At 38.7% G+C, this 13,057-nt stretch overlaps 1 protein-coding gene across 7 annotated transcripts in view; it reads right to left on the bottom strand.

Annotated features, from left to right (window-relative positions):
- stard13b (StAR related lipid transfer domain containing 13b) overlaps positions 1-13,057 on the bottom strand; it is a 126,572-nt gene that overhangs the window by 23,236 nt on the left and 90,279 nt on the right. Inside the window, exon 1 of one of the 7 annotated variants that reach the window (XM_083547802.1) lies at positions 1,402-1,967. The exons of the other annotated variants lie outside the window; for them this stretch is intronic. Coding sequence (XP_083403928.1) covers positions 1,402-1,414 — 13 coding nt within the window. The 5' untranslated portion in view covers positions 1,415-1,967. Of the gene's footprint in view, positions 1-1,401; positions 1,968-13,057 lie in introns of those variants that run through there. 7 annotated transcript variants of the gene reach the window in all.

Here is a 13,057-nt window from a genome sequence, read left to right as displayed (position 1 = left end):
ACAAGGTCTGAATCGGTAAAAATGTTGTGAAAAGGTCACTATTAGGGTATTTTGAGATTCCAGCTTATTTTGACCGCCAAATTCACAAGACAAAAATTATAATAGTCTCAACATCTATTTTAACTTTCTGGATTTGATGTACCTGAACCTGAATAAGGGTATAGTATAAGAAGAAAATCACAGCAACGCAATTTTAAGTCATTATACTTCAATATACGGGCAAAAAGTACTGACATTTTCAGCCATATGTATTTCATCCTCAAATTATAACCACAAAATTGAAGGTACAGAATTATATCAGACGTCTCTGGATGTGAAATAATGAACGTTTTCCTTCACTTGAACTAGGAGACCCAAACCTGAAGATATGCTTTGGAGTGGAGGATTTTGAGTGTCCTGCTATAGAGTTATGACCTCAACCCTATAGAACACTTCTGGGATGAATTCGAACATCACCCCAGGCCTCCTCACCTCTCCTACTTCACTACCTGACTTTACTAGCACACATTTACCTGAACGAATCTCACACAAAACTCCACAAACACACACTAAGATCTAGTGGAGCATCTTCCCAGAAGAGTGGAGGTTTTTCTAACAGCAAATAAGGACTAAATATGGACAAACCTTATTCCATATGGTGTCAATAATAATCTTGAAGTCAAAAATGACAAAGTATTCGATGGATAATAGAATCGATAAGTTGTCAAATACAGTATAAGAAATGGTAGCAAGTTTTTGAGTCAAAATAATGAAATGTTAAATCTAAATGAATGGCAAATAATGGCGTTTATCATTCAGAGAAATCAAATATTAGGATTAAATAATGACATCACCTTGTTCTCACAACTTACAGTTCAGGAATGCTACATATATTTGTAGATCTTTTTTTATTGTAATCAGTATATATATATATTTTTTTTTTTAATAGATAGATAGATTAGATAGATTAGATAGATAGATAGATAGATAGATAGATAGATAGATAGATAGATAGATAGATAGATAGATAGATAGATAGATAGATAGATAGATAGATAGATAGATAGATAGATAGACAATGAACAACCCATTCTATCGCTCGGATAATGCCTAAAAATGCTGAGTGGGTTGTTCGACCTCCAAAACGCATTTCTTGTATAATTTACCGCAACTGCATAAGAAACTCAATCCATTATACAACACTAAGAAGAAGTCAGATACTGCAAACTTTGCTTGTATTGAAAAAGTGATGACACAGTGCATCTGCCAATAGTGATGGATTGTAAGACTTAGAAATAGGCGCCAGTCTCAGGTAAGAGCCAAGAGCCATACATCTCGTTCTGCTTTTCTTCCACAGAAGCATGTGGAGATAATTCCTTCTCGAAATTTCAACATCATCTAATTAAAAAAAAAGGTACTTACGAGAAATTTTCATGAGTGTTCTGTTTGGAGCAGCTCTGCTACCATGATTAAACCATGTCTATTCTGACTTTCTAGGATCACTCCTTTTTTTTACTTCTTCTTCTGCTTTGTTTGATCTCATCTGCTTCTTTCCCTTCGCTCAGCCCCTCTTGCTTTCTCTGCCTCTCCGGGGTTTTTTTTAAGAACTCCTCTCTCTTCCTGCAGTCATATACATGAACCCCTAGTGACTCCCCTCCCTGACTTGCTCTCAGCCCCACCCCCTTTTTCCTTCTCCCAATAAAACTGCTGCAGCTCTTTTTCCGAGTGCTTTTAACACATTTTTTTGGCAGCACCGTCCTGGCTGGGTGCCACAGTGGCATGTCGTAACTTGCGACTTTTTTTAAACCTTCCCGTTGTCTGAAGCAATCAAACTTAAACGTCGTCATCATCGGAGTCGTATCTTCGAACTCGTGACCCGGTGTCATCCTTCTACTGTAGTTTTATAAAAGAGATTGAATGACTCGTTACAGTAATGATGCTAAATGCTGACGTTTTTTGCTAGGAAGAAGTCCTGGAGGGAAAATTTGGGAGCAAATTTCCAGCAAGAAGAGGTCGAAAAGAACGAAAGAAAAAAGCGTAGGCTGTTTAAAAAAATGTGGAAAACATGACCTCACGCCCAGGCAACCAGCATCCAGTGAATCAGTGCGCTCCGTGGCTGCCTGTGCAGCATGCTCACACCGTCCCGGTCTGTGTAAGCTCGCTGTGCCCTCCTCACACGCCAGCCCGATGTCTGTGGCTCGACTGGATCACTGGACGTGGGCGAAAACCACAACAATCCAACGATACAAGCAGGACAAAGCACAAGCAGCTCGCAAAATGCCACCGAGGATTCCATTCAAGTCAAAGAGACAGCTTTGTTAACTGCACAAATCAGCATCCAAACATGACGGCTTGCTCCAAACCCCTATTTAAACTAATTTCTCTTCCTGCTCAGAAAGGATTTTGTAGCTTCGGCATCTATAGCAGTAGCTTCTGGCTGTAGGTTGAATCTAATATCATCGGTGCAGTATATTTATATATTTACTTATTACACAAACATGATTAATTGGAAGGAAGGTGTGTGTTAAAGATTCCTTCATTAAATGCATTTGAAATAATTGTTGCAACAGTTGCATAGTGAGAAAGCTGTTGTACGCATTTCCTAGTGGCCCTACTGAGGTAAACAGAGGATAAATGATTAATGGGTTGAGGCACAAGTTGCCAAGACAGAAGCTGAAATTAACGAATTATGAGAAATATAACACAGAAAAAGGCACCAGGAGTAAACACTAACAGCTTAATTGTTAGTAGAGGTGCAGCACAAATGCACATTGTTCACTTCCTCTCTCTCTCTCTCTCTCTCTCTCTCTCTCTTTTTTCTAAGAACGTATTCATTTATAACTTAAATAATACGATACAATTCAGTCCTGAGTATACAGAATGCCATTGGATATTATATGCTAATATCAAACTTTCCCGTCACTTAAACTATGAGATCCAAACCTGTTCATGACATTTCCCCTGTGCACAAAGCCAGCTTCATGAAGATATTCTTTACATGGTTTAGAGTGGAAGATCTTCAGTGGCCTGCTCTAGTCTGATCTCAATCCTATTTAACAGCTTTAGGATGAATTGCAACACTGAGTGCACCCCAGGCCTCATCACCCTACTGAACATCAGTACCTCACTTATAACTGACTATATTCAGACCAAGGAGGAGTTTTATGGATGTGGTGAGGGAAGACATGCAGGTAGATGGTGTGAAAGAGGCAGATGTAGAGGACAGGGGGGTATGGAGACGGGTGATCCGCTGTGGCGACCCCTAATGGGAGACGCCTAAAGAAGAAGAAGATACATACATACTATGGACAAAAGCATTGGGGCACCTGACTTTTCCAGCCATATTTGGTTCTTTCCCAAACTGTGATCGCAAAGCCGAAGGAACACAGTTGTATATGATGCCTTTGGATGCAGTAGTATAACATTTTAAATTCACTTGAACTAGGAGACCCAGACCTGCTTTATTTAGATATGCATTACATGGGTTGAGTGGCCTGCTATAAATCTCTGTCATCCTTATTGAACACTTTTGGACCTCAGGCCTCCTCCAAGTTTGTGGACGTATTATTATACATTCATGTAAGGAGTCTTTACTCTCCGCTCTTTGCAATACAGTGCAACCTCGATACTCGCGGGGGTTACGTTCTGTGACCCCTCGCGAGTAACAAAAAATCTTGAGGTTTTGATGGATCCTTTTTCAAGTCAAGTCAAGTTTATTTGTAAAGCGCTTTTCACAAGAGACATTGTCTCAAAGCAGCTTTACAGAAATCAACAGTGAATGTGAATGGTGTGTATTTATCCCTGATGAGCAGCCGTGGAGACTGTGGCAAGGAAAAACTCCCTTAGATGTAATGAGGAAGAAACCTTGAGAGGAAACAGACTCAAAAGGGGAACCCATCCTCATTTGGGTGACATCAAGAGTTTGATCATAAATCTTTCAACAATACAGAACACTGGAGAGTGAGAACTAACATGAGTACAGGAGTGTGTGATTATAAGTAATGATCTTTCTACAGTCTTATACAGTCTTTATAAGAGGAATTGTACATGTACAACAAAAATTGTGAATTACTTGTCATAAATGATTTATTTACTACTTTAAATGCATAAAACAATAATTAAATATTTTTTTTAAACATTTTTATGTCATTTATTAGTACAAACTCTGTTTTGAAATGTTACTCCAAACATTCAAACCACAAACTATCAGATTTTTTTCGCGAGTTACTCTCAGTCCGGTTCCAAATGAAAAGGTCGCGAGAATCGAGGTTCTGCTGTATTCATATTCATAAAGTGTAAGTTATCATTTTCCAGCAGTCTTCACGGCAGGGGAATTTGCCCTTGTTTCCATTTTCCCTCTAATCAGACAAGCTGCATATTTCTGGTCTTATTAAGGAAAACGAAAGAATAAATAGAGAATGATGAGCTAATGAATTATCATAGCTGTTATGATGCAAGTATTACCAAGAAACTATGTTGTTTTGGAAATGTCTTAAATGATTCATTATAACTCTTTATAAATGGTGGGAAAAAATCTGATGTTTGGACCAGGTTGGGTCTTGCTGTTATAGGAAAAATCGTGTTGCGCAACATGGCACGACATTCGTTATTGAACTTTTAACAAGAAATGGCTTGTGTCGATTTAATCCTGTATTCCTTATGTAATGTATAATAGCCTTGGTATTGCATTCAACACACAAGATCCGCCGCTGCCAAAGAGTTATGACCCATACAAATATACATATATACAAGTAGCTTTCAAGGTTAACTCAATACACACCCAGTGGCAAGCTGTTTTTAATATAACGAATGAGAGTTACGTTTTTTGGTCAGGGTATTACTTCCACACCATATGCTAAGTACTTTGCATGAATTTAGCTTAGTGGAAGTGGTAGCGTAATGGTTAAGGCGTTAGGCTTTGGAGTTCAAATCCCAGCAACACCAAGCTGGGCCCCAAAGAAAGTCCCTTAACCCCATAGTTATAAATGGCATAGATGTAAAATGTAGCACTGTACAGAGAAACACCATGTTATAGCAGTTAAAACGCAGTTAAACGCTATTATTTAACACAGTAACACCAGACAAACGTATAACAAACGTATAAACCGCCTTTGCTTATTGAAACTTGTACGAATTGTCACAAGAATGGGGTTTTTTAAATTTTTATATATATATATATATATATATATATATATATATATATATATATATATATATATATATATATATATATATATATATACAGTGAGGAAAATAAGTATTTGAACACCCTGCTATTTTGCAAGTTTTCCCACTTAGAAATCATGGAGGGGTCTGAAATTGTCATCGTAGGTGCATGTTCACTGTGAGAGACATAATCTAAAAAAAAAAATCCAGAAATCACAATATATGATTTTTTAACTATTTATTTGTATGATACAGCTGCAAATAAGTATTTGAACACCTGTCTATCAGCTAGAATTCTGACCCTCAAAGACCTGTTAGTCTGCCTTTAAAATGTCCACCTCCACTACATTTATTATCCTAAATTAGATGCACCTGTTTGAGGTCGTTAGCTGCATAAAGACACCTGTCCACCCCATACAATCGGTAAGAATCCAACTACTAACATGGCAAAGACCAAAGAGCTGTCCAAAGACACTAGAGACAAAATTGTACACCTCCACAAGGCTGGAAAGGGCTACGGGGAAATTGCCAAGCAGCTTGGTGAAAAAAGGTCCACTGTTGGAGCAATCATTAGAAAATAGAAGAAGCTAAACATGACTGTCAATCTCCCTCGGACTGGGGCTCCATGCAAGAACTCACCTCGTGGGGTCTCATAGATCCTAAGGAAGGTGAGAAATCAGCCCAGAACTACACTGGAGGAGCTGGTCAATGACCTGAAAAGAGCTGGGACCACCGTTTCCAAGGTTACTGTTGGTAATACACTAAGACCTCATGGTTTGAAATCATGCATGGCACGGAAGGTTCCCCTGCTTAAACCAGCACATGTCCAGGCACGTCTTAAGTTTGCCAATGACCATTTGGATGATCCAGAGGAGTCATGGGAGAAAGTCATGTGGTCAGATGAGACCAAAATAGAACTTTTGGGTCATAATTCCACCAAACGTGTTTGGAGGAAGAAGAATGATGAGTACCATCCCAAGAACACCATCCCTACTGTGAAGCATGGGGGTGGTAGCATCATGCTTTGGGGGTGTTTTTCTGCACATGGGACAGGGTGACTGCACTGTATTAAGGAGAGGATGACCGGGGCCATGTATTGCGAGATTTGGGGAACAACCTCCCTCCCTCAGTTAGAGCATTGAAGATGGGTCGAGGCTGGGTCTTCCAACATGACAATGACCGGGAGCACACAGCCAGGATAACCAAGGAGTGGCTCTGTAAGAAGCATATCAAGGTTCTGGCGTGGCCTAGCCAGTCTCCAGACCTAAACCCAATAGAGAATCTTTGGAGGGAGCTCAAACTCCGTGTTTCTCAGCGACAGGCCATAAACCTGACTGATCTAGAGAAGATCTGTGTTGAGGAGTGGGCAAAAATCCCCCCTGCAGTGTGTGCAAACCTGGTGAAAAACTACAGGAAACGTTTGACCTCTGTAATTGCAAACAAAGGCTACTGTACCAAATATTAACATTGACTTTCTCAGTTGTTCAAATACTTATTTGCAGCTGTATCATACAAATAAATAGTTAAAAAATCATACATTGTGATTTCTGGATTTTTTTTTTAGATTATGTCTCTCACAGTGGACATGCACCTACAATGACAATTTCAGACCCCTCCATGATTTCTAAGTGGGAGAACTTGCAAAATAGCAGGGTGTTCAAATACTTATTTTCCTCACTGTATATATATATATATATATATATATATATATATATATATATATATATATATATATATATATATATATATATATATATATATATATATATATATATATATATATATATATATATATATATAGGTCCCCTGGTGGTCTAGTGGTTAAGATGCAGCGCTCTCACCGCTGCGACCCGGGTTCGATCCCCGGTCAGGGAACCATCCCCAGCCACTCTTAGTCCCGGTCCCAAGCCCGGATAAATTGGGGAGGGTTGCGTTAGGAAGGGCATCCAGCGTAAAACATGTGCCAAATCAAACGTGCGGAGGATCCTCTGTGGCGACCCCTAACGTGAGAAGCTGAAAGAAAGTTATATATATATATATATATATATATATATATACATATAAAAGTATAGAACTTTTCCTGGCAAACGAATTCAGTCATAGTTAAAACATAACTTAGATCAAAGCTACCTGCTACCAGTAATCCAATCTGTAGTGTTGCGTAAACCTGCCGATTTACACATTCTGGTATAACAAACCTGAACTTCAGCCCATGCTGTGCCACAGTGGGGTTTTTTCTCTTACAGCTCCGTGTTTATGTATTGGGTTTCCAATAAAAGCCAAGTGACGCAGCTTCTCTTTATAAACCACTTCATGTATTTTACTCCTCTATTCCGAAAATGGCTTTAAGGTAAACTAGACCCTCGTGATGAAGAGGATAATAGGCTACAGGAAATAGATACAGTTTTTACAGACATGTCTGCAACCAAAACTCCCCCCCAAACTGCATAACTCAAACCAGGCATGAGAATGAATCAGAGTCTGCATTAGGCTAGACTCAGCTCTCATACTGTAAATTCTGATAAACAGAAACCTGTAAACAAAGCAATGTTAGTCTTCCAAGATCTGAAGATGAGATGAGATGAGATGAGATGAGATGAGATGAGGTGACATGACTGACGGGAAAGGTTTGAAAATGTCTGCGACTGACTAGGTGGAAAGTTATGAAGGTATGACGGTGCCATAAATCAGGTGTGACACATGACTGAGTTCTAGTTGGAAACAATGAGTGCAGTAATTACTCCAGTCACGTACCTGGTAAAAAGGTGCTACAGTGTAGGTACAAATTATATAACACATCAAATTCAGTAGAAAAAATTGATAAAACCATTTTTAAAACATACAATAAATTTAACTCTGTTTGTCATGTATACAAATACTTAAATAAGCTATGAGCTCTGTGTATGGTTGTGTACTATGGTTGTGACCCAAACACATATGAAGCTTAAGGCACAGTGGCAGGGTTCCTGGATTCGTGTCAGAACAGAGAGACTGTTAAGGTTCTGTACAAAAGGGATTGTTTATCACACACCTCCCTTACATTTCATCAGATGGCTTATGCTCACTTCTTGGAAGCTAAACTCCCCTGGTTTTTCCCAAATTCTGTACCAAACAGTGGACCTTCAGCCATCCAACATTTCGCACTTGCAACTCACCATCCGGTTTCCTTAATGAATTATCGCCCTGTATCTCCCAACCTGTGTTTGAGCGCATACTTTCCTACCAGTGCAATTTCCCCCAAGTGTGCTGCCTGGCTCTGACATTGTGCCCAGAATTCCTTCCTCATGCCCACCAGAGCTGTGGGATCTCTCCAGCTCATGTTCAAAGACCTTTTGTAATTCGCATGCTTACCCACTAGGGGTGCTTATGTTCATTAAAAACCTGGGGCTGAGAAATAATGTGACAGCATTCTCACACCGTTATCACCGCGACCTAGGGCATTTAGGAATAAAGCTAAGATTTGCTTGGACAGCAAAAAAATAAAGTGTTTGAGTGAAAGAAGTGTCATTTGAGTCTTCTAAACAATCAACACCTTTATTAATATAGAACTTTGATAAACTAAAAATTTCCTCAAAAATATGATGTCATAGGGTTGTCAGTCACGTCGAGAGGTCGACCGATATGGGTTTTTCTCAGGGCATCCGAAGGACGATATACTGTATGATGATCATTTCTTTCCCCCTTCATCTCATAAAATCTAACTCTTAAATAATAACGGCAGGTGTAAACACTGCGTGCTTTATATATTCACAGTTATACCTCTCACGGTTTCCCTGTTTGGAGGCCAAATACAGACTACTGCCACCTGCTGGTATTAAAGAGTTATACACAGAACGTACACGGACGATGCCGATTCATAAACAAATGTTAAAAATCGGTCGACCTCTAGTCATCTCTAACCTAAAGATTGACATTTTCTGACCATTATTTTCATCCATTCATCATGTGGCCATCCGTTATCCCTGACTCTTTCCAAGGTGATGTTGCATTCTCAAATTTGATTTTTCAGAAGGTTTGAATATGTTATCATATATCTATAATATATTAATATCGAATGCACTTGCTTCAATACACCTGACTTTTCCATCCATATATGGTTCTTCCCCAAACTGTTATCTCAATGTTGAAGGTACACAACTGTATAGAATGTCTCTGGATGTGGTAGCATGACGTTTTCTCTTCACTTAAACTATAAGAGCCAAACTTGTTACAGCATGATAATGGCAATGTACACAAAGCCGGCTTTACATGGTTTTACATGCATTACATGGGTTGGAAGTTCTCGAGTGGCCTCACCTTCATCAGTACCTGACTTTATTAACACCCTATTGGCTCCAAATATATACTCCAAGATATATAGCGTGGGGCTGTGGTATAAGCCGAATAAAACACTTTAAGTGTTAAAATTTAATTAAATGCCAATTCAGTCACAATGAAACAGTAGACGTTAAAACATTGTTTGTTTGCTAACTGCCAACGCACCAATGGAAATTCTTGAAAACCTGTTCCATATATGTATAATATCGATCCTAACTACCAATTGTCATAACCATGTCACTATCATCATCTTATAAGCCAGAATTTAAACCCTCTTTCAGGAGACTTTAATAAACGGTAATTGGGAATTACAGAGTTTATGAGAAGAATGATGAGACATGAAAATAATTCCCCTAACTGGAAAAGCGTCTAACAGTAGCATATTTGAATGGATGTAAAATATTTGACTTCTACTGATGTGACTCACAATGCTAAAAAACCGTCTTTCAAATATCCCCAAGAGTGACAAATACTAGAGCACTTGATGATGAAGCAGTAGATGGAATATTTCATACAATATGAAACTAATAAAATGTTATTTTGAAGGTAGATTTTCTTTGACTGACCTTTAAAATCACAGAGTCCGGGCACCCGTTTAAAGATAAACAGCAAGTGTATTGATTTAGAGAGCAGAGAAAACAAAAGCTGGCTGCTGATAAGGCACTAAAGGGCAGAAGCATGAATGTACACAAGGCTGTGGCAGTACTCCAATAGACACACAAAAGCACACGCAGAAACACACATACTTCTAAGTGATGCTAAACCTTTCATGAACTCACCTTGCTTTGAGTCTTAAACATGCCAATTCCTTTATAATTCCCCTTTATAAAGCTGTGCCACATATTTCTTTTTTCCTGACATGCTTGATTCATTCTGATGCCCTACTACTAGCTGGAATACTCTCTTCAACTGGAAACTTCTGCTGAGGATGGTTCCACATGAACTATGAGGTTTCTCTGAAGGTTTCAACTAAAGAACCAGGAGAATGGATTTGAACAGTAATTAATATAGACAGTTTGGTACAATGACTAGGGGCCACAATTAGCATGAAAAGTTTCAAATTTAAGTCTCTATTAGTGAACAGTTCATGACTCAAATAATGATGGAACTGCATGGACATTTAGGGTCAAGCAGATGAGAATGGGTTTTCTTTTGTCTGGTTCCTCTCAAGGTTTCTTCCTCATAACATTCTTCCTCAGGTAGATTTTACTTTAACTTGTAAATATTTTTTTTCTTTTAGAACACATTATTGATCCCACCAGGAAAGTGTTATTTCTTCACATATTCCAGCAATGTTAAAACGTTTCAGAGCACAGAGTCAGCCATGATATACACAGAGGGTTGAAGGCTTTGCTCAATGGCCCCAAGAGTGGCAGCTTGGTGATACCATGTTTTGAGCCCCGACTTTCCGACCGGTAACTCGAAGCCTTAACTACTGAGCTACAACCTCCCCAAAATTTATATTTGTAATGTACAGTATTTATTTCTGCAAAGCTGCTTTGGGCCAAAGTTGTTAGAAATGCTATGCAAATGGAATGGAATTGAAATAAATATTATTTTGTCTTTAACCAAAAGAAGGATGTAGCACACCTCATGGCATGTCTCATTTCCAGCAACAATTAGATCCTGCATGACACTGAACCACCTCCAAATTTCAGCAAAAACACATTACATAACCTACAAATTCTCCTGCAGCACAATGACCCAGGACCTCGAACGCACCCCTGAGGGATTCTGCTCACCACATGGTGGAAGATTCTAGACTAGTAAATAATATTTAAGTGCTTTTCAGGGCAGACGTGATTTGTGTAAAATATGCCTAGAGCGTTGTGCAAGGGTCAAAAGGAATTATGATTTCACCATCTGCTCTGCGAATAATTTAATACGGTACAGAAAAAAAAAGAAAATTGGACCAGAAATCATTCAAAAAATCTGGAGGATATTTTGCGGGAAGCCCGAAAGCTGCCACTATGCAGTTTGTTAGAGGATTACTGACCAAAACTGATGCTCTATGGACTTCACACTTAATCAACTTAAGCCTTTTCTAACCTCGGCAAGCCTTTTTGCCACAACCTCGACATTCCCCTTTAAATGCTTTCAAAAGCGAAAGGGAGGAAATAATGGCAGCTAGCAATGTTAGGCCATCTAAAAAGATTTTCTACTACATCAATGACACTGAATGTCCAGCTTGGATAGTGGCTAGTTTGGGGTATTAGCATGAAAGTTATCTTTAATTAGCATGAAAGGTTATCTGAAAGGTAATCGGCTCAAGCTGATTAAGGAGCTGAACAAACTGGACAAAAAGGACTAGGCATCATTTTCATTACAATAAGATGAAGCAAAGACTCATGATAATTCTAGAAAATCAATACAAAGCTATAAAGGATAAATACAATTTTTCTTAGGAGACATGACACAAGGTGACCGTCAGTCATCACTAGGGTTTCTTATCCGATTCTTCATCCACCACTTGGTGTCTTGCAGCCTTCAAAGCAAAGCCATTTCCTGTACTTAGAATCCTCATGAGGTTAGACTAGTCCTTGAGCAGGTGTGTTGTTGCCATACACCCCTTTACTCTGGGCAAGATGGTATACCAAGCTGTTATATGCCTCTGCCCTGAATTCCAAAAATCTTCTCGAAGCCTCATATGGCCTCAGAACACAGCAAGAAATCAATCAGAAGTCAGTCACTGCTAAATTCCTCCCAGTCACACTCTGTACACCAGATAAACACTTCCAGACCCTGGCTCATGGCCACTTTCCCACACATGCTGAAGTGTTTTGACAGCCATTACATAGGCTTTAGCAAATGTGCTTGTCTTTCACCCTGACAGATGACATTACCCCGAATTTGAGAAGATCTTTGGTCTTTAGTTCTTCACAACTCGACAACCCCGTTGGTGAAACCTGTTGAGTTAGTTTACCTCACCAAATCGTCAAACGATGTACGAGGTGTGGAATCAACATGCAAACACTATAGAAATACACAGAGTTTTAATTTTCATGGACGACCATGGAGCCATTTTTCTTAGCTAGAAAAATGATACCACAGCGGTCACGGGTTCATGATTCTGATTGGTCAGTAGGAGTTTACTAGCAAATTTCACAATAGTTCTCATTACACTTCAAATCACAGCTTTAAAGTCTAAAAAATGTACCGTTTCCATAGTAACAGTGTCTACAGGATACAGTGGACACTGCATTAATATGTAGTCCACTTTAAATATGGTGAGGTTTTTATGAAGAGAAAATGACTTCACATTTACAGAAGGCGTCTCCAGTTTCAGAGCTTCGTAATAGTCAGACACTGACTTTAAACAGGAAACGGTTCAAAAGTAAAAAAAAAAAAAGCTGTTCCTTAATGTGAAATGTAACAAAAAATAAATTGATTAAAAAAGTAAACATTAATAAAAAATAATAAAAAATGGTAATTGTTGGCAAATTGCTGTGCAGTGTGAGAAATAAAACACTTGACAATGTGCATTAATTGGAAAATTATCCATTTAAAGTTGGTATTTTGCATCAGAAAATCAGTTTTCCACATTTTACTCGTAAGTCATGTGCATATATGTATACTATATGCACAAAAATATTGG

This window comes from Silurus aristotelis, assembly GCF_946808225.1.
Source record: "Silurus aristotelis genome assembly, chromosome: 8".
Taxonomy (NCBI): Eukaryota; Metazoa; Chordata; class Actinopteri; order Siluriformes; family Siluridae; genus Silurus; species Silurus aristotelis.
Note: the sequence above shows the minus strand (reverse complement) of the source record. Positions and strands in the feature narration are given on the sequence as shown.